Genomic DNA, 22520 nt, shown 5'->3' with positions numbered 1-22520 from the left:
CTTTCCCTATCGACAGAAGAGATTTCTTGAAAGGAAATGTTTTCCCGTCTACCATGATTGATTTCACGCCGATGAAATAGTCGTTGGAGGTCGCAGAATCAACCTTATGTGTACAAAAATGTTGGGGTTTTTACCGTGAATCACGATTCGGTAAATTAGAACCCCTTACTTGTGTGAGCGCGTTAGGATGACAATATCTAGTAAAAACGGAAATTTAAACGAGACAATCGATTTAACGTGGAAAACCTCCTCGGTGTGAGGAGTAAAAACCACGGGACCGTAGTCCACCCAAAAATCCACTATAATCTCAAATTTCCGGGTTACAACGTCCACACTTCAATCTCCAATAGACAAGAGATACAACCGACACTTCCGAATATTAATCCAATATTCAATCTCAATAAACCCGAAAGAACAAGCTGTAACTTAGGCAGCAAGCTAACCCCGTAACTTATGGTTCCGGCAACCAAATTCCAATTTCTCCGTAGAAATCAAAAGCTCAGAGGGTCTAGAATAAGCATACCGAATTTCAGCTCAAACGGAGAAGAGATGACCATCCAAATCTCCAAATCACTTGGACATGGGCTGCTGGAAACGCCAATGACGAACAGCTTCGGTAGAAACTCCGTTTCTCAGATTCTGACCGTTAGAATCAAAATCCCACTGGACAAAATCTAGAACAATGAGTTTAGAAGCTCTTCTCCAAAATGCAGATCGATCGGACAAGAAATGAGTATCCGATCGAACCTTTGATCACAACTGCACAAACTGTTTTCTTCACTCTTTCTCCCTCTCTCTCTTTCTTTCTTCTTCTCTTGCTTGGAACTCTTGTGTTTGGGATGGTTTTTCTCTGCACCTAGAGCTCTCTATTTATAGTGAAGAGAAGCTCTAAAAGAATTCATAAACATAGATGAAAAACATCATCATTTGCTCCATTGTGCAAACAACTCATCTTCCTCCCCCACCCATGTTCTTGCAAGGTGTAGAACAACTCACCCACATGGAACAACTCATACACATGGAGGAAGACCCAACAAGAAAATGGGGCGAAAACCTCAGTCTCAATTAATGCCATCGCGAAAAACACAAAAGAAATCGAGATTTGAGGGCTAACCCAAGGCAATGTAGAGGTGTGGGGATTGGTGAACAAAAGGGGCGGTCACGAACAAACGGGAAGCGTCTCCTTGGTACGGGGGATAGAAATATGGACCGCCGCCGATGAAAAGGTCACCTCGGGCTGACGTTTTGGGCTTGGAAGGAAGGCAGAGAGCGAATTTTCGAGGAAGCTTGAAGGAGGAGGTGAGCTGATTAGGAAGAGAGAACACGTTCCTGGACAGACCGATCGCTCCGAGAGACGATGCCGGGAAAGGCTCCTCGATGGCCTCGTCATCGGCGCAGGCGAATACCAGCTGAGGAGAGTCGAGACGGGGACCGAGTCTAAGGCCGTCGGGGGTTGAAATGAAGCTCATCACGTCCTGTGACACGACACTGACGTGATAATTTCTCGCGCTATAGGGATGGTTCACGTCCACCCCGCATAATGGCTCGGAGCAGGTGCCGTTCGGGTAGCAGTTACTCGTCATTCCTGCAAAATCAACAAATTCGACAAAAAAAAATGAAAAAAAATTATAAGGGCATATTTTTTTTTAAACATTTTAATTCTATAAATAAGTCTACAATTATATCTTTAATTAATTCGATTATATCTAATTAAAAATTGTAAAACAAATAATAAACGAATCTAAATTCAGTTTCGCCGTATAATAATAAATAAAAAAATAACGGCAATAGTAAATAAATAAATAAATAAACCATAAATATGTAAAAAAAAAGTTTGACTGTCTGTATACCATAGTTACAAAATTACATTAACATCTCAAACATATTAATTGATTTTTCTGCTTAGATATATTATATACCGCATATCAATCGTCAATACAACGTACATGTTGATGAAGGTTCGGTTTATTCAATTACGATTAATTTGGATTTTGTGATTGCATGGCCAAACGATTAGTTAATTTTAACCGGTTCAATTCAATTTGGTTATAACTTGGTTCTTTTTCAAAATAACCGAGCCGTTTGATCATCCTATAACTATCAGCAGAAAACATTTTTCCCATGATTTTCTCCACGTTTCTAGGGTTTGATATGGATTGATCAAGTGGAGAAGTTACCAGGGTCTTCGAAAAGTTTGCATTTGGGAGAGATGTAGCTGACTGTACGGTAGGAGTTGTAATGTGCATTGGAACAGACGAACCAAGTGAACCTTCCTCCGAGGTCAACCACAACGTTGACTGAGACGGTCGGTTTGGTTCCCATCACGATCTCTGCCGAGTAGAAGACTCCGTTGTACGGCCTCTTCTCTCTGGCCACCGGTACGATGAAGGCGTGCGGTTTCTCCGGCGTGTTCTCCGCCGTGGAATGGCGGAGGAGGGAAGCCGTCGTGGAGGCGATGAAGAGGAGGAGGGTGAGAAGCTGGGGAGTAGCCATTTTTTTTATCGGAGGAGGTGAATGGATTGTTGCTGTCGAAATGTTGATGCATTTATCGGCAAATGTTTATGGATTTTTTTTATTTATCGGTCAAATTAATACAACCGCATTTGAATATTGGGTTAATCCCATAAAAATTACTGAACTTGTCTATGACTGGAAAATTAATTCCTAGACTTGCATGCTTCCATAAAAATTACTAAACTTGAAAAATATGTCAATGGAATACCTAAACTTGTTAAAAACAGTCACAATAAATTTTGACCAACGATGGATATACACGGCGTTAAATGTGCATGACATAGCAGAAAATGTGTATTGCCACATCACAGAAAATAATTTTAAAATTCGATTTATTGAACCGGAATTAAATCGTACCATCAATTTGTGTGAAATCCAGTTGGAATCACGTGCTCCTATCCATTTATTTATCACGCACTTCGGAATACGGACCACGTTCCATAATCTTTTCTTTCTTAAAAGGTATACAATTGCAATAATACATATATAGAAATTATATATAACGTGGCGCGTACTAATAGAACTATATATATATATATATATATATATATATATATATATATATATATATGTATTAGATCAAGGAAGAGCACGTTAGTCCGACTAGATTTAACAATTATTTTCTGTCATGAAATATACAAGTATAATAAAAAAATATACAGAAAATACATTGTAATGGTTTTAGTTGATCTACCGATCAAGTATCCCGGAAATTACGATCGAATAACAGTTTTTAAATAAAAAAGCATATGGGGTATCACCTATTTTTGCTTTTAAATATATATATCGAATCATATAAATAATATGGTATCTCAACTCAATTTCATTTGGAGATATATTCATCTGAATTTTTTTTTTTGTTCTGGATCGAAATACAGTTCTAGTTATAAAAAGAGGAATTCCATGGCATAACATTTTCTGAAATTATGAGAGGTTATTTTTTTTTATGAAATATGTGAGGTTATTTTTTTTTTATGAAGAGGGATATTTTAACCTATCTACCATTTATAATATTTCGTGACAATATTTTTTCACTATTTTTAAAATGGGTGCTAACGCTTTTTAAATATAACTAATATAATTTTTAAATAACAATTAATAAATAAGTACTTCACGCAAACTTAAACTTTTTTAGAGAATTTACAAAATAAGCTTAAAACCAAGAGTAGACGCTATATATATATATATATATTACAATAGAAACAATATATATATATATATATATAGATATATATATATATATTATCCTATTAATTTAATTTTTGCATTTTTGCATTTGTTTGTTTAATATAATTATACGCATGTCTAATCTACAGAATAGAATGTTTATAATAATTTTTGAATATATGGAACGAGATTATTTAAATAATATATTTTAAACATAATATTGAATGTATATATATATATAGTGTTACGTAATATATTTTAATATGTTGTTTTACCTTTTCTTTATTCAAGATAAGATAGAAACAAAATCATCGAGAAGTTGTATCGCACGTCCATATTTTAAAAAAAAAAGTGACCATGGTGGATCTACAGATGATTTCCCGACAAGTTGTATGGCACTTCCATATATATATATAAGAAAAGTGATTATGGCACGTTGTACATATTTTGATATATATATATATTGAATAGGGGACCCAGTTGGAAGAGCACGCCATTATTGACTGGAGTTTTCCCACACACACATGCACTTATATATATATATTATATACACACACTCATGTGGTTTCTGAAAAATGTATAAAATGGGCCTCGTTATACGTACTGATCGTCGATTTAATTCATATAGAAAAGCACCTCGTACGAGTTCGATTATAATAATGCAACATCACGTACATTGCGGAAATAGTTATTAAAAATTAAATGTGGATCAGCCAGCTTTACATTAAACGACTTTCTAACGATTGAGTTCAAATTTATTGAAGGAATATAAATACGGAGCGTGGTAGGGTTATGCTCCAGTATATAATATAAGCATCGAGATTGAGTCATCACCCAGAGAGAGAGAGAGAGAATGGCTACTCTCCGACTTGTCATCATCATCTTCTCAGCCGCAACAGTTTTCTTCCAGGGCCCTTCCATGGCGGCGCTGAAGGAACCGAATAAACCTCACGCCTTTATCTTACCGGTGGCGAAAAACATGAACTCCGGTCTCTACTCTGTCGCAATCGGCTTCGGGACAAAACCGACAGTGTCGACCGAGTTTGCCCTAGACCTCGGAGGAAGGTTCCCATGGTACGAGTGTTTCACCCCTGGCTACAACTCCTCCTCCTACCGTCCCATCCGCTACGGCTCACCCAAATGCAAGCTCGCCGAGGACACGTGTAAGTTTTTTTTTTTTTTTTTTGATAATGTGATTGTCCCGGTGGGGTTCGAATCTGGGACGTGGAGAAGCACTTTGTACTCCCACGTCACCAGACCACCACGGCGGGACAGGACACGTGTAAGTTAGTTCATATATATATGAATATATGTTTCGTAGAAATTACTTTTGATTTATATATATATATGTGAGATTATTTCAATACCGTGAAAGTGACTTTGGTTATATGTATTGGGAAATTGATTCATGAGGTTTACACGTTCAACTACGCCGAGATGTGAGGTGGTGATGATCACTCGGTCGTATTCGTTTACCTTATGATAATGTCATGCTTATTTAAAACATTGTAAATTTCTGTGTTAAGGTGTGACCGAATAAAATAATGATATGTTACATGTGATTGATTTATTCGATGTAGTGAAAAGTACAGTGGAGATGAAAGTAATATATAAATTTGCAATTTTAGTTATAAATAGGGGATGTTATACAAAAGGTTTTCGTACACACATATATATATATATATATATATATAGTCTTTTTAAACATTCCTCTCTGACCATTTTTCTTTATATATATATATATATATATATATATATATATATATCTTTATAATATATAAATATAAGTGTTCTAAATTTTTATATATTTTTTCATAGTGTGCACTAAAAAATAGAAGAGTAAAAATCTTCTGACTATTGGTAACATATGTATATGACATAATCGTTAATTTGTGGTTTTACGTACAGCTCCTCTTGACTGCGCGGTAGGAGTCCCTGTGAGTCCCGGTTGCTCGAACCATTCATGTCAGGTAGCTTCGTACAATCCAAGCTACAGCGTAGGTTGTGGCGGAGGCTTGGCCCAAGACGTGATGAGCTTCATATCGACTCCTGACGGCTCTGGACTTGGCTCCCGTTTCGACTCGCCCCCTTTGATATTCGCCTGCTGCTCTTTCGATTTAATCCCCTCCTCGGATTCATCCCTCGGCATGCTCGGTCTGTCGAGGCACGTGCTCTCTCTTCCCATGCAGCTCTCGTCCGCCTTCAAGATTCCGCGTAAATTCGCTCTCTGCCTTCCTTCCAAGCCCAAAGGATCTGGCTATGGCGACCTTTTCATCGGCGGCGGCCCTTATTCCCTTCCTCCTCTCTCCGGCGACGCTTCCCATCTCTTCGCCAGCACCCCCCTGCTCGTCAACCCCGTCAACGAAAGGGTACATTCGATTTTCTCTTCATCGCTCAAGGGTTTATTCGATCATTGTATATTGTGCGACACCGAGATGGAGTTTTGTGTTGTTTCTCTTACCATGCACAGTACAAAGGCGTACCCTCATACGAATACTTCATCGGCGTGAAATCCATAAAGATAGAGGGAGAAGCGGTTCCTCTAAAGAAATCTCTACTCTCGATTCGCAAAGACGGGAGCGGTGGGACCAAACTGAGCATGGCCAGCCCCTTTACCTATTTTCACCCTTCCATCTTCGAGCCCTTCTATGAAGCCTTCATGGCGAAGGCCACGGAGAAGAAGATGGTCCAAGTATGGGCAGACGACACTACGTATATCACATGTTTCGACAAGAAGAGCATAAGAAGAAGGGGAACCAACGGACCGGACGACGTGCCCGAGATCGAGCTTGTGCTGCAGAGCGGCGGGATATGGAGGATCCATGGCTCGGACTATATGGTGGATCTCGATGAACGCAAGACGTGTCTGCAGTTGTTCGACGGAGGGCCAGACGCCGTGGCCGGGATCGTGATCGGAACACGTCTTCTAGAGGATAATCTGATAGAGATTGATCTGGAATCCTCCAAGTTCAGTGTCACTTCTTCGCTTCTAGTTCATAACACTTCTTGTTCTCGTTTCAGAACTGCTTGACTGGTTGATGTCGCGTCTCGTGTTCTCATGTTATGTTTTCATTTGACTAATAAAGCGGTCACATTGTATGACCAGTGACCACGCAGAATCTCGTGCTATTTTTATGGAACGTGAATTTTCGTTCCTCCTTAATATTTCCACGTCATACGAAGTTATACCTAAGTTTCTGTAATACCACTTTTTGTTACCGTCTCCATGGAAGATCACTTTGTACCTACATTTATTAGTATAATTTATTCAATAAAATCATCGAGATACCGATTTGGTAGACCTATTACTGTGCGTCCCTGCTGTATCGCACTCCCACGTTGATTATGGCAAGTGGGCACGTCGTGCGTCTTTCATTTTTGTAATCACATCACATGCACGTTGACTGAACTATATATAGTTCCTAATATTCACCGACCGATTTATAAAATTATAATTATAAATTATATTAATATATCTAGCTAAATCATATTTTAAACCATTCTCCGTCGAATTTATGGTGTTTTCTTTTCAGTTTTAAAGTCACTTCCGGTAGTAAATCCTACTATGCGCCCATGTCGTGTTTTTTCCTGAATTTATTTTATTACATTGATTTGCAGACTTAAAGAAGGTAAAGACTATGGAGCAGGGTCCGCATTTCGAAATGCACAATAAATAAAATAAATGTATAATGTTATATATATTGAACCAAGGAAGAAGACTAGATATACCATTTGACAGCTATATTTTATAGTTACGCAAAAAAAAAAAACTACAAATTTCTAATATTAGAACATTAATATTAATCCTATCAATAATATAATCTTTTAATAGATAATTCTCACTTTCGAATTTCCGATAGGAAAAATGATTGAATTTCCATTTATCTAAATAATAATGATAATAAAAAAGAGTCGTTGCATGGTGTGGTTCCACTTTGTAAATAAGTGAACTTTGACTTTCTTCTCGTAGGGCAAGAGACAAAAAAAATGGCTACTCTCAAGCTTCTCATCCTCCTCCTCTTCCCCGCCGCCGTGACCGCTTCCCTCTCCGGCCATTCCTCGGCGGCGGAAGACACAGCCAAGAACCCACATGCCTTCATCGTACAGGTGGCCAAAGAGACGATGCCCTTCCACAACGTCCTCTACTCCGCCGCCATCGGATTGGGCACTGACCCGACTGCCTCGATCGACTTCGTCATCGATCTCGGAGGAGGGTTCCCCTGGTTCGTGTGTTCAACTGCACGTTACAACTCCTCCTCCTACCGCGAAATCGGCTACTCCTCTCCCAAATGCAGACTCGTCAAGAACCCTAGTAAGCCCACGTCTTGATCAATGACAATATTTCCGAAAGTGATTCATTCTTTTTTTTTTCTCCGGATTTGTTGTTTTGAAGGTATGACGAGTTCTTGCTACCCGATCGGCACCTGCCCCGATCCATCTTGCGGGGTGGACGTGAACAATCCGTATAGCAATCGGAATTATCACGGAAGTGTCCTGTCACAGGACGTGATGAGCTTCGTATCAACCCCAGACGGTCGTACACTCGGCCCTCGTCTCGAATCTCCTCAGTTGGTGTTCGCCTGCGCCGATGACGAGGTTTTCGAGTATCCTTTCCCGGCGTCATCTCTTGGAATGATCGGCCTTTCCAAGAACGGACTCTCTCTTCCTAATCAGCTCACTTCCGCCTTCAGGCTTCCCCGAAAATTCGCTCTCTGCCTTCCTTCCAAGCCCAAAGCGTCAGCCCGAGGTGACCTTTTCATCGGCGGTGGTCCATATTTCTACCCTCCGTACCAAGGAGACGCTTCCCGTCTGTTCGTGGCCGCCCCTTTGTTCGGCAATCCATACTACTCCACGTTGCCTCTGGTAAGTTATAAAGCATTATAACTTCGTTATTTGCTTCAACATCAAGTAACGTTCTCTACTTGCTTGCTGTTTTAGATCAACGCCGCACCCTCTAACGATTACTACATCGGCGTGAAATCCATCGCGATAGACGGAAAAACGATTCCTTTCGAGAAATCTCTTCTGTCGATTGGCAAAGACGGGAATGGCGGCACTCAGCTCAGCTCCATCGCGCCCTGTACCTCAATGCACCCTGCCATCTTCAAACCCTTCTTCAAAGCCTTCATGGCTAAGGCCACGGGGAAGAATATGGTCCCAGCACCGAGCGATGGTATGTATCCGCCTATGGCGTGCTTCGACCGGAGAAGCGTGAGAAGGGGAATCACCGGACCGGACGTTCCCGTGATCGATCTGCTGGTTCAGGGCGGCGGGATTTGGCGAATCTACGGCTCGAACTCCATGGTGGATTACGATGAGAACCGGACGTGCTTGGCGTTTGTTGACGCGGGGAAAGAAGCTCGGGCTGGCATCGTGATCGGTTCGCTTGCGTTGGAGGATACATTGGTCGAGTTCGATCTCGATTCCTCCAAGTTCAGTGTCACTTCTTCGCTTCTAATGCACAACACTTCTTGCTCTCGTTTCAGGACAGCTTGATTGTAATTAAATATGTTAAAAAGAGAGAGTCAAAATATGTATTTTAATTATACTTCGAATAAAAAGAATATATAATTGAATTTGTGTAACTAGTCAAATATTTCTCCGCAAGATATAAAATTTGTACACTTTATAAAAAATGATATATGTATATGTATATATGTAAAATTCCAACGTATACATAAATATTTAATTTATGTTAAATCCAATCCTATACAGATAAAGTTTATTTATTACGCACTTGGAGATATGGACAGTCTTCCATTATGTTTTCTTTCTTTTAATACACAAGTGTGCAATAAAACAAATATAGGCGATACAACTTGGGCTCGTAGTCATAGTCATAGTCATAGTCATAGTCATGGTCATAGATCTCCAGGATCTTCTTCACGCGTTTACAATAAAAACAAAATTTGAAATAAAAGCATATGAAACCTATTCGCGAGTCATATATCCAAAATTTTTTATATAGATGTATATGTCTATTTGAATATGGGTTGGTCCAACGATGGTAAAAATTCGATTTTCGAATACAGATTCAAGTTTCCAATTTTTTATTAGAGTTAGGGTTAGGGATTTCAATATGAGAGGGCGAGATGTTTCGAATTTAGTTTCGCTCTCATACCAAGGAATTTTAGATAATCTAAAATCTTTTTAGGTTTCAGCATTCATATTTTTTTCTATTATAATAGTTTGTTTACAACTTTATCAAATTCCATCATACATTATTTTAAGAATTTATTTACATATATAAAAAAAATATTTTTATTTTATAGATCTATATATTAATGATTGATGGATGTATTAATGATTTGTCCACTAGTTGTATAGCACTTCCATTTCCATATTTTAAGGTAAGTGGTCTACAGTCAACACTTTGATGTATACAAGAAGAGTAGCACGCGGGTGTTGACTGGATCTGTCTTTTTTATATATATATATATATATATATATATAGCTATTTTTGAAAATGTTTCTGAAAATGTATACATAAGCTTTCAGATTTCATTTGAAAATATAGGAATCGGACATTGAAAAGTGACAAATGGTTAATCTCCGACTTATCGCCATCACCATCCTCCTCTCAGCCGCAACAGTTTTCTCCCGGCAGGGCCCTTCCATGGCGGTTATCTTACCGGTGGCCAAAAATGTGAACTCCGGCTTCTACACTGTCACCATCGGCTTCGGCACTAAACCGACAGTGTCGACCGAGTTTGCCCTAGACCTCGGAGGAAGGTTCCCGTGGTACGAGTGTTTCACCCCTGGCTACAACTCCTCCTCCTACCGTCCAATCCGCTACGGCTCTCCCATATGCAAACTCGTCGAGGACACCTGTAAGTCAAGTTCATATATATATATATGAATATATTTTCATCCAAATATCCTTTCTAGCCCCATGAATCGTAACATGATCGTGTTATATCCTTTTGGTTCGGTCATGTTATATATCAAGATCCGATTGAGTTTGGCTCTTGCCCACAATGGTCTGTCGTGTTGCAGCTTCATTTGACTGCGCAGTAGGAGTTCCTGTCAGTCCAGGTTGTTCCAACCATTCTTGTCAGGTCGTTTCGTACAATCCAAAGTACGGCATGGGTTCTGGCGGTGGATTGGCTCAAGACGTAATGAACTTCATATCAACTCCTGACGGCTCTAGCCTGATCGGTTCCCCTTTGGTATTCGCCTGTCCCTCTTTCTATTTGATCCCCCCGACCGACCCTTCTCGTGGCATGCTCGGTCTGTCGAGGCACGTGCTCTCTCTTCCCATGCAGCTCTCGTCCGCCTTCAAGATTCCGCGTAAATTCGCTCTCTGCCTTCCTTCCAAGCCCAAAGAAGCTGGCTATGGCGACCTTTTCATCGGCGGCGGCCCTTATTCCCTTCCTCCTCTCTCCGGCGACGCTTCCCGTCTCTTCGACACCACCCCCCTGCTCGTCAACCCCGTCAACGAAAGGGTACATTCGATTTTCTCTTCATCGCTCAAGGGTTTATTCGATCATCGTATATCTATTTACTGAGATGGAGTTTCGTGTTGTTTCTCTTGCCATGCACAGTACAAAGGCGTACCCTCATACGAATACTTCATCGGCGTGAAATCCATAAAGATAGAGGGAGAAGCGGTTCCTCTAAAGAAATCTCTACTCTCGATTCGCAAAGACGGGAGCGGTGGGACCAAACTGAGCATGGCCAGCCCCTTTACCTATTTTCACCCTTCCATCTTCGAGCCCTTCTATGAAGCCTTCATGGCGAAGGCCACGGAGAAGAAGATGGTCCAAGTATGGGCAGACGACACTACGTATATCACGTGTTTCGACAAGAAGAGCATAAGAAGAAGGGGAACCCACGGACCGGACGACGTGCCCGAGATCGAGCTTGTGCTGGAGAGCGGCGGGATATGGAGGATCTATGGCTCGGACTACATGGTGGATCTCGATGAACGCAAGACGTGTCTGCAGTTGTTCGACGGAGGGCCAGACGCCGTGGCCGGGATCGTGATCGGATCACATCTGTTAGAGGATAATCTGATAGAGTTTGATCTGGAATCCTCCAGGTTCAGTGTCACTTCCTCGCTTCTAGTTCATAACACTTCTTGTTCTCGTTTCATAACTGCTTGATTAGTTGGTGTTGTGTTTCATGCATGTCTCTCTCTATATATATGTATATATATAAGAGATTTTTTTAAAGAATTTACCTCGATTTTGCCAAGTGTTTATTAAAATTTACCAACAATTTATATAATGCTAGATTATTCATATAGAAAATTGAAAACGCCCTATAACTATAAGCCTTAGACAGTAATTAGGAGGAGATTGATGTATTTTACTCCGTTTTGACCGTCCATCGCATTATACACTCTTAACAGCCATTACGTGGATATACATATGTCATTTATTTTAAATCTTCTTCTTCTTCTTCATTTAAATCTTTTTACAACTTAACAAGCGAACAAAATCATGAATATACATTTATCATTTATTTGAGACTAAAATTTCCGTAATTTCGTTATTCAGTTTCTATTGTACATGTCATATATATATATATATATACATATAAAAAAATAGTATATTCCCACACGAATTTTTTTATTCTTACACCAATTTTTAATTTAACAAAAATTTATATAAAAATTCAAAATTTTCTAAAATCTACGCGAAATATAAAAAAATACGTTGCAATTTTTCATTATCTATAAACATCATTAAGTTTTGTTCGGATGTTGATATAATTTACCACGTCATTTGTCAAATTATCATATCATTAAAAAATAAAAAGAATAAAATTTTAAAATTTTTAAAATATTATTTTATTTGTCCGAACGATTATTATTATTATTATTGATCACGGGCATTTGCCGGTGGCCGGACATCGCCATGTGAGATCGTCTGCTAATGAAAGCCTTCGGGGCTTGTGCTTTTGAACTTCGATCTCCTCACTTTGACTCTTACAAGTCTTTTTCTGATATTTTTGGATCATATGATAAAAATAATATGTATACATATGTGCAATTAAAATAATGTGGCTTACATTATGAATGCCATGAAATGTGGCACATTCTGGGTCGTCGATAACGTTATCTACATCCATGCCATGCATGTTGACCCATATCAAAAGTTTCGTGCTTTCAAACGTGCCGTCACGCTATAATGCTGAAACTTAACGGCGTCAACGAACTTCACGTCAGCTCATCGTTGTTCCCGCGGTTTCGTAACCGGCAAAGGAATGAGACAACCATATGGGTCCCACAAGTGTCATCGACAACCGAGCGTTGTTTGGCGCCATCTGGGCTCTCATTTGACGGCTGTGATCAACTCTTAGGATGATCAATAATGCAGCTGATGATATCTCATCCAGATGACATGGCAGCATGTGATTGGACTGTTCAGGGTAATGTGCCTATCTATCCAACCAAACTATAAATTTATTTTTCCGGTTTCTTTTTCGAAGAAATGCATACACTAACACATAATCCGACACCAATATGTTTTAAATTGATTAACGAAATTTTATGAATATTCTTTACATGATTGAAAAATTAGTCATTCAATAATATTTTTCTCTTTTCACATAAATTATAAATTATTGTATACCCTATAACAAAACAATTTTACTATAAATTTAAGCACATTCGCCTGTCTCAAATTGAAGAAATAAGAGGGTAAAGAAGAAAACCATGGGGCCCAAAAGAGAAAATGGTGGAAAAGATAGGTCTGTTCTGTCATACCCGTTATGAGATGTGATTGGTAACGCGGATATACAGAAACCGAAAGCAGATACCACGAGCTGCAGAAGGATAGTGTGAGGGCCGCAACCAAACAAGGGTTGAGAAGGGGGGGGGGGTCGGATCTTCTCCCACATTACTTATTCAATCACCTAATTTAAAAGACTTTAATTGATTTTAATAATAGAACTGTAATTGGTTTATATGATTTTACTGGTTGTCTATTTAATTTTAAATAATGATCTGTATTCTAAATATTTTACATTTATAACATTTTGGCTAGCTTTAAAATCCTTTGAAATTTACCGAGGTTTGTTAGAATTTGTCATTGTATAATCAATCGTGGAAAAAATCATATCGTACTATAAAAAACAATATTAGGAAGAAGATAAATTAAATATAACTAAATAAACAATGCATTTTTGTTCATATCTCAGTTGTACAAATCAACATCTTTTTTTTTTTTTAATTTATATATAAAACTATGAATTGGGAAAGAAAGATGATGGGTAAATGATTAGAAAATTATTTTTGGGAATTGTATTAAAAAGATTAAAAATAATTGAATGAATGGCGAAAAAAGTAATTGTTTTTCAGATATCCCAATAAGTGTAAAAACTAAATAATTAATTATCTGAATGATATGCTCAGTCTCACCATCCTCGTAAATAAATTTTTGACAAAAAATCCTAAAAATGCAGAATATATTAAAAATATAAATTTTTGGTTTATCAAATAATATACCATTTTTCTCAATTACTAAATATATATAATTTTCCATACAAATATAAATTATATACAATTGATACAGATCTATACATTTTTATAATTGTTTTTGTTGGCGATGATGATATGAGATATAAGTTATTGATTCGACAATTTAAAGAAGGTTAATGTATTCTTAGTAAATTAAAAGTTTACATAAATATTAGTATGTTTAATGTGATCAAATTATTTTTATGGGATTTTTTATATTTTTTTCAAATATTGAAATTATATATTCCGAATATCATGAAATGCACATTTTGCCAAAAACAAATACAGCAAATATGTATATGTCATGTCTCAATGTCTCATGTCTCATGTCTGACATAAGACTCCTTACCCGCCTTCTAAATCATAATAATATTTTTAGAAATATATTATTTTCTAAAGGACCATTCTAAACATAATTTAGATTTTGTTCGTTTCAATCGTATCTAATGATTTTGTACTATTTTGAATTTAAATCAAATCTAAGATAAAACATTAGCTGGGACCCTTACTTTTTTTTTCTAATTTCTAAAATTATTTATATATTGATATCGGCAACAGGAAAATAAAACATTTTAGAAAGAAAAATTCTGGGCGAATCTAAAGCTTTTGTTGGTATTTAGTGTGATATATAAATCCAACACACAATTTTCAGAAAATAAAAAAATATAAAAACTCAAAGCAATATTAAGAAAAGAACTAAATCAACCCAACAGATCGTGGACGAGTGGTCAAACTTTGGAATATAAATTAATTCCAGTTTGAGGTTGAGTATTCGATTTCTGGCCGGTGAGCAGAGGAGTAATTTCAGAGTTTATTTAATCCATATACCTGACGACGAGACGTATGAGTCTGTGACGGTAAATTAAATCACCCGCACTATGGGGCCCACCACAACTTTAGTAGTATATCATCATCATCATGATGACGTCATATTAAGCGAATCTAAAGATTTCCATAATAATTATTTTCTTATTGTCAAATCAAACATAATAATGGAGAAGATGAGACTAAAGCAAACCCATGGACGAAAATGATACAACTCCATTATTTTCCATGATTTTTGGCTGACATTTTGAGAAATAAAACATTTTCTTCCACTTATTTTTTCGCATTCTTATTTGGAAATTTAAGGTATGATCTATTAAAATTACCGAAACTGTCACAATTAAAAAGCCTAATAGACATATAACTTAAGATTCGACTCGTCCCATAAATTAAAAGGCCCCACATTTTCCATGTATAAGCCCAAAATGATTATTTTATATATATATCGTTCACATTACACTGCAGCTTGACGTGTTTTCTTCACTAAGCATCTGCGAGGACTGTTCGCCACCGTGGGGCGGGTACGGGTACGGGTACGGGTACGGGTACGGGTACGGGTACGTATTAGGATACGGATACGGATACGGTGGCATATAGTTAACAGCGGGCGGTGGCCGAGCGTACATCATCGGCTGGAACCGCTCGTTCCCCATGGCTCGCTGCTGGTTCATAATTGCCGCTAAGTATTGCTGTTGCTGTTGTGGATTGTTCGGGTTGCCTGGCATCATCGGATCGGGACTAGCTCCCTGGAAGTAACCTGGGTTACCTGCCATCGGACCCGTCGCCGGTAGCCCCTGAACCGCCGGTAGTCGACAGTTCGGGGGAAATCCCAGTGGCATATCTCCGTTCATGCCGCCGCCATTATTTCCTTTCTTATTGCCGTTCGGACCACCGTTATTACCACCGCCTTTATTGTTGTTCTGTCCTCCTCCACCGCCGCCGCCGTTCTTGTCGTTGTTCTGATTCCCTCCGTTACCGCCCTTTTTTCCGGCGCTTCCGTTTTTATCACCGCCGGCATGAACCGGGATGAGAACACCGTTTTTACCGTTACCGCCGCCGTTATTATTACCGTTGGGCATCATCACGGGTTTCATCTTGTTAGACGGAGGAGGAGGATGATCTTCGAAGTCATCATCCAAATCATCGTCGAATTCGTCGTCGTCATCAAACTCATCATCGAATTCATCATCAACGCTGAAGTCATCATCCTCAGGAACAGCGAACTTCACAGCCTTCTGGTTCGGTGGCGGGTTCTTGTTCATAGGAACAGGACCTTTCATGTCCTTGAGCTGTGGCAGTTTCAGATCTTGAAACCCTTTCATCTTCTGCAGCTGCTGAATCTGTTGCGGGTTCAGCTGCTGACCCATCTTCGGCTGGTTGTTGTTACCGCCGCCGTTCTTCTGCTCTTTACCGCCACCGCCGTCGTTCTTCTGCTCTTTGCCGCCGCCGCCGTCCTTCTTATCTTTGCCGCCGCCTTTTCCATGGTGAAGCTGCATGTTCTTGAACTGAGTGGGTAAGTGGTTGTGGTTCTGATTGTTGTTAGACTTCGGAGCTCCCCAGAGTTCGGCATGTTTGCCAGATTTAGCGAGCTTCTTGATCAGAAGTGACGGATCTACATTCCCAGAGACGGTCACTCTCCCTTGTTCTGCATCTATCTTGGTCGTGAACACCCCTGTTTTCAGACAAGAACTGGGTCAAACTGCAAATTACCAAATCTCTATGTAGAAAAACAAAACCAGAAACCAGATTCAAGTGAAAGGGGATCGGAGATGGTACCCTCAATTTTCTGCAAGATCTTCTTGACCTTATGCTTACAGCCATCGCAGTGTATGTTCACTTGAAGAACACAAGTCTACAGACGTGACAGAAGGAAAAGAATCCTCAGATCAATGAACAAGAAACGGGGATTTGAACAAGAACCCAGAACATTCAAATTCAGCAAAACAAAACCTGAATCTTCATCAATTCTTCTTTACTCATCTTTCCTCAGACTTCAAGAAACAGAGAAATGTCTGAATGTGAAGAACCCCAAACGTGTCTCAGCTATTGGATCTGAGACAAACGCCTCTAATCCCCACCCAAGCTTCAATCTGCACAATCGAATACCAAGAAAATGCACCCATGAATACATCCATAAGACACCCAGAAGAAAAAAAAACAAGAACAATTTCAGACAGAGATGCACATAAGTGTACATTACATGAAAGACAGCTACAGAGGAGGAGGAACTGTCTTTTCCTTCCGGGTTTTTTTTCACTCACACCACCCACAAAGGGAAAACACCCAGAGAAGAAAAACAGAGGCTTTGCTTGAAAGAAGAAGAAGAAGAAGAAGAAAGCTTCGGACTTTACAGTAAGTAGGTAGACATTAACTTCTCTGCTTCATCTATTTGAGAGAGAGAGAGAGAGAGATGGAGGGAGAGAGAGAGAGAGAGAGAGAGAGAGGATAGAGAGAAGCAAGCTTGCAGCCATGGCTATCTTTCTGCAAGGGGCTTTTTAATTTATCAGAAAACAAAGGAGTGCTGTATAGTACTCTCTCACTCACGTAGGCCTTAAAGCTTAAACAAATGTAACATAATGGGGGAAATATACAAATATTTCATGGTGAAACAATATAAAGTTGTGGCCTTGAAATCAGCGATGAAAAGGCACCATATGCATACATGTTTATTTTACATAATTACATACATACACATTTGTTATACATATATATATATATATTTTTTATTTTTGGAGATTTCATGTGTGAATTGGCTTTGGCCACGTTATAAACCTTGGAATTTGATTTGATAATAAAAGGTTATGATATGGTATGTAATCCATAGTACCTAATTGTGTCAGATCCACCTCTCTGTCACCCTCTTGGAGTGTTAGGTATATTTGCTCTCTTATTTAGTGGAGCCATTGAGCAATTAATCCATAATATATATATATATATATTGGTAATTGTAAAAAATCTATATATTCATAGAATTTTTTTAAATAAACTTTGATATATGCATATTTTATATATTTTTCAATATTTCATATTTGATAAAAGAATTCGAGAAAATAATAATTATAACGATATTTGAATCCTATTATTAGAAATAATTAAAAATAAATACAAATGCAAAAATAAAGTTTAATGCTGTTATTTTATATGTTAACGCAAAAGATTAAAACTTTACTAGTAACTAAATTATATTTTAAAATATTAAAAAAAAAGAGGGGTTTGTGCGAATGATGATGAAGGCCTCACCCGGAGTTGAAGAGAACATAATCACGTTTTCTGCCATTAGCCCCTTTTAATCTTTTTATTATTCCTCTCAATTTTTTAATTATAATTTTATATAACCATCCGTATAACTAAAGTTTTTTTTTTATTTTCTATTAGATGCATCTGTAATTATTTTCCCTTTTGGCTTTTATAATTTTAAAAAAGTTCCAATTCACCTTTTTTCCCTTTGAAGATCTTTCACTTCTATGTAAATGCTTGTGCTTATGATCGCATCCCACGTGCTTTCAGGGTAGGTTGCTTTTAAAATATTTTCAATGATTTAACCAAAAAAATAATAATGAATTATGTACGGCACATAAAGGAAGATCCTATAAAATTATATGATATTGATTTACATTTAGCTTTGATTTTATTTTTGGTTTTTTATATATCAATGTTAGACAAAAACAGATCTTTTTTGCATTGTATTTATCTTTATAAAAATTGAATCCTGAATCTAGAATAATAAGAGTTTTTACTAATATTTTTATAAAGCATATATATACTGTGACAAGAATATAGTTAAAGCATATCATTTGTCAAAAAAAAAATGATAAATCCAGGATTTTAATAATTTTCTTTTAAGTTTGTCTAAGAGAACGTGCACAAGCAATCCAAATGAAGCCTTTGGGTACCCTCTTCATAGACATGCATTCCAAAATTCTGAGACTTTGAACACACATTCCTCTCTCTCTCTCTCTGTCTATATATATATATATATAAGGCTAACTTGAATAGGGAACATTCTCGAGCTGGTTTTCTTTTCGGCTGTGTAGAGAGAGAGAGAGAGAGAGAGAGATTCTTTTGTTCATCTCTCAACCTGGAATGTTCCTTCGGACATAAGATCAGAAGGGTAACTGAATCAAAGTTCCAAACTTTATGGAATTTCTTCCAGCAGATTATCCTGATTTCCACAATCCCTTGGGTAGGAAACAACAGCACAGCATCAATCAAGATTCAAGAATAAGAATCATTTCCATCAATTTTGCTTCGGACTTTCATCATCAGCAAGAAACTGGCGTCCATTTCTCTTGGCCCTCAAGCTCTAGTCTTTCTGGGTTTTTGCCATTTTGGCACCACACCCACAATGTCATGATGAGTGCAGTATATGATATGGTCATATTCCTCTGATTATGTTAAGGTCATGTGTTGTTGTTATATCTCATAATACGAGCTTGACCCAGAACAAGAATATGATTTTTTTATATATATAAAAAAAGATTCAATCTTTTGTCTACATATACAGACCATGAAAACACCCAATTTCTTCTATAGATGAGTAAATTTTAGATTTACATGTACACAATTAAACAAGAATCAGCAGTTATCAATGATTACTATTTTCTCGATTGCACTTGGACCTGAGGAGGATCTACCTTGATTAGCAGAGGCTGATTCAGATCAGCCGGAACGGCCAGTTCTGGCGGCATGGCAGTGACCCCATTCGTTTCCTCGTGCTCGGCTAAAGCTTTCTCGAGGGCGTCCCTTGCCACTTTCGTAACACATATCATCAATATCACTGCGAGAAATGGAGAAGAAGAAGAAGATGAAAAACATCAAAGCATATGCACATGCCCATATGGTTTCCGGCATTGATACGTAGATTCATAGATCCAAAAGTTTGTGTCTTTAAGTTTAGTTCGATAACATTTGGCATCCTCATGGCTTCAGACTTTCTTTTTATAAGTTTTGCAGGAACTCGGGAACTTACCGGATACTACGAGGCTTGAAACCAGGATCACCTATGAATACAGAACATGATCTGAGGACAACAACTTGAGAGGAAGCCGGGAAATGTAATAAAGATTGTCCGATTCTTACCCAACGTCTTAGCGAAAATTCGCTCCACCCATGAGTCACATCAGAAAGGTCTTTCAGAGTTGTTCCAACATACACTAATGCGAGTGTTATTGGCTGCGAATGAAGAACATACGAAGCTGTGTTCTGATGTTGAGAAAGAAAATTGTGGAAGTACTTTATAACAAATACGAGAATGTAGATAGATTACCATCATCCCTAACCAAGAAGAGAGCAAGTAATTGCCCAGAGGAATCGGAGTCACGGATAAGAGGTAGTTCAACATGTTGAAGGGGATAAGAGGAGCAAGCCGAAGCAGCAAGCAGATCTATTCAATTACAAAATCACAAGTTCTCAAAACCATCAGCATATAAAAGATCAAAACCTTGATAGAATCTGATGATCACTCGGTTCTCGATGCGAACCTTGAAACCCGAATTCTGAATCGCAAGTGCTACCGACTGAAATTGAGGGTAATCCTTCAATTTAGAGACGACAAAAGGTTTTCCAATCTGCATAAACGTATTGCAAGCATAGTAAGCTCAAAGCACTACAAAATCGGGAACCTGGAAAGGATATCGTTCGTGACTAAAAACGGGAAAATATAATAAGCAGATAAATCAAGAATATTCAACAAACAACAATCCACCGGCCATAAATAATGAATAGTAAGCTACAGAAATATTCTGCTCAAACGCTCTCTGCCAACACACACACACAAAAAAACAAAGTTTGACAAGCTTACAGTACGCCCGAGAAGAAATGCTGCTCCAGCTCCGAGAGTAGCACCGACCGAGTCCGCAACGAAACCAATTGGCAAACCGAACAGGTACCCACCTCCAACCTGAAAAATCACATCTTTCATATCATAAGGTTTTCATTTTATAAGATTCCTATCATTATTACCGAGCAGGAACTATATACAGCACACGTCACGTATGGAAGACCTAGGATCTGAGACGTACCGTGAGAATTGAAGCAGGAACCGCCAGAACTGTGAGAGGTATGTATGCAACAGCCCTGAGTGTATTTCAGATAAGCACAATTTGTTCAGTATCATATTCACGGTACGGTATCCAGCATTTTATACGGCAGAGTGTTGTGTCTCAATGGCTAAAGCATCTAATTTTGTTGATTAAGATTCCAGAAACAGGAGGGAAATCACTCACAGAGCAAACGGCCCCCAAGGTCCTAAATTTTCTTCAACCCATAACAAAAAATCCTTCAAAATCTGCAACAGCAAGAATGAAACAGTAAATAACCAAAACAATTACTAGCTAGTGCCACGAATCTTTACTGGAAATGAAACAGATCCAAACTGGAATGATTATCCAGAGATTCCCATCTATAATTGTGAAGCACGGCTTGCATTTAGAGTGCTAAGCATTTAGCTCTAAATCCCTCAGCAGTCCTTGCCAGAAATCGAATGATTATCACATACCATTGCCAGAAATCGAATAACACATTCAAGAATCCGCCACTGCTACTTCCGAGCAGCCACAAAATTGGCAGAACAATGTCTAATTCCCAATCAATCAACCATTCATCTCAATAAACGCGACACGCAATATTATATATCCGGGTCCACAATCCACAAAAAGCATGCGAATTTTGGGAAATCAACAGAAACCCACATCAGAAACCCGAATAGAATGCCCTAATTTCACAAAAATCACGACGAAAACAAGAGCAGCAATGAGAAGGACCTTTTCGACGGGGAGAGAGTAGCAAGCTAAGACAATGGCGGCGAGAAGAATCAGGAGAAGGAAAACCCTGAGGGCAGAACCCCACGTGAACGCCATGAACAGAGAGACCTCCAATTCTCCTCCTCGTCGCCGATCGATATCTGAGGATGGCTTTCTCCGGACGACGAACAGATTCCTAATCCCTTCACCCTTTTCCCCCTAGATTAAGACAAGCTATTTGATTTCAAAACCGGGAACAAATCTTCGAGTGGAAAACACTCGGCGGGGCCTTTTGCCTTGCTGATTGATTCTCTTGATCCGAAAACGACAAGGGGCACCAACTCGATTGGAGATTTCGTAAGATTGATTCAATTGCCCAGAAATTTTGCAAAAAACCCGTCTTTAGCGTGAGCTCTGAGCCGGAGGACTGGTTCAGGGAAAACCGTGATCACATTGTTACCGTACACTTTTTTTTCCAACTAATTACCTATTTTTTTCATCACCAATTAATTACCTGAGGTTATATTAACAATATGCTTAATATAATATTATTAATAAACATGAAGCGCATAAAAATGGTAACTTATTATTTGTATGGCTTTAATAGTAAACAATTGTGTTCGTGTTTCGTATAAAAATAATCAATGCTACTAATTATTGAACGTTATAATGTAATTAATATACAAAATAAGGATATAATTTAGTGGATGTTATATAACCGGGTATTTTATAAAAGGGACAAATTTTATACAATCGTATATATAGAATGAAATATAATATATAAAATTGATTGGATATAATAATCCCTT

General features: G+C 38.3%; 6 protein-coding genes across 6 annotated transcripts; 3 read left to right on the top strand and 3 right to left on the bottom strand.

The window, feature by feature from the left end:
* Nucleotides 1-7: 7 nt before the first annotated feature.
* On the bottom strand, nt 8-2493 carry LOC104802750 (basic 7S globulin 2-like). The gene is made up of 2 exons (XM_010526496.1): nt 2178-2493; nt 8-1585 (listed from the first exon to the last, which is right to left on the bottom strand). The coding sequence occupies exons 1-2, from the start codon at nt 2491-2493 to the stop codon at nt 1110-1112; spliced, it is 792 nt and encodes a 263-aa protein (XP_010524798.1). The 3' UTR covers nt 8-1109.
* A 2008-nt stretch (nt 2494-4501) lies between these two features.
* On the top strand, nt 4502-6874 carry LOC104802747 (basic 7S globulin-like). The gene is made up of 3 exons (XM_010526493.1): nt 4502-4844; nt 5590-6050; nt 6152-6874. The coding sequence occupies exons 1-3, from the start codon at nt 4535-4537 to the stop codon at nt 6710-6712; spliced, it is 1332 nt and encodes a 443-aa protein (XP_010524795.1). The 5' UTR covers nt 4502-4534; the 3' UTR covers nt 6713-6874.
* Nucleotides 6875-7616: 742 nt separating this feature from the next.
* LOC104802748 (basic 7S globulin-like) lies at nt 7617-9279 on the top strand. Its single transcript, XM_010526494.2, has 3 exons — nt 7617-7993; nt 8075-8544; nt 8620-9279. Exons 1-3 carry the CDS (start codon nt 7669-7671, stop codon nt 9175-9177), a joined length of 1353 nt encoding a protein of 450 aa, XP_010524796.1. The 5' UTR covers nt 7617-7668; the 3' UTR covers nt 9178-9279.
* Nucleotides 9280-10133: 854 nt separating this feature from the next.
* LOC104802749 (basic 7S globulin-like) lies at nt 10134-11889 on the top strand. The gene is made up of 3 exons (XM_010526495.2): nt 10134-10511; nt 10678-11126; nt 11226-11889. The coding sequence occupies exons 1-3, from the start codon at nt 10223-10225 to the stop codon at nt 11784-11786; spliced, it is 1299 nt and encodes a 432-aa protein (XP_010524797.1). The 5' UTR covers nt 10134-10222; the 3' UTR covers nt 11787-11889.
* A 3404-nt stretch (nt 11890-15293) lies between these two features.
* On the bottom strand, nt 15294-17573 carry LOC104802746 (neurogenic protein mastermind-like). The gene is made up of 4 exons (XM_010526491.2): nt 17172-17573; nt 16922-17061; nt 16748-16823; nt 15294-16643 (listed from the first exon to the last, which is right to left on the bottom strand). Exons 2-4 carry the CDS (start codon nt 16949-16951, stop codon nt 15421-15423), a joined length of 1329 nt encoding a protein of 442 aa, XP_010524793.1. The 5' UTR covers nt 16952-17061; nt 17172-17573; the 3' UTR covers nt 15294-15420.
* A 1831-nt stretch (nt 17574-19404) lies between these two features.
* Nucleotides 19405-22164, bottom strand: LOC104802745 (TVP38/TMEM64 family membrane protein slr0305-like). The gene is made up of 9 exons (XM_010526490.2): nt 21733-22164; nt 21196-21257; nt 20992-21046; nt 20772-20870; nt 20452-20538; nt 20238-20354; nt 20051-20143; nt 19941-19971; nt 19405-19748 (listed from the first exon to the last, which is right to left on the bottom strand). Exons 1-9 carry the CDS (start codon nt 21826-21828, stop codon nt 19567-19569), a joined length of 822 nt encoding a protein of 273 aa, XP_010524792.1. The 5' UTR covers nt 21829-22164; the 3' UTR covers nt 19405-19566.
* Between the last annotated feature and the right edge of the window lie 356 nt (nt 22165-22520).

This window comes from Tarenaya hassleriana, unplaced genomic scaffold (assembly GCF_000463585.1).
Source record: "Tarenaya hassleriana unplaced genomic scaffold, ASM46358v1 Cleome8, whole genome shotgun sequence".
Classification (NCBI taxonomy): domain Eukaryota; kingdom Viridiplantae; phylum Streptophyta; class Magnoliopsida; order Brassicales; family Cleomaceae; genus Tarenaya; species Tarenaya hassleriana.
Note: the sequence above shows the minus strand (reverse complement) of the source record. Positions and strands in the feature narration are given on the sequence as shown.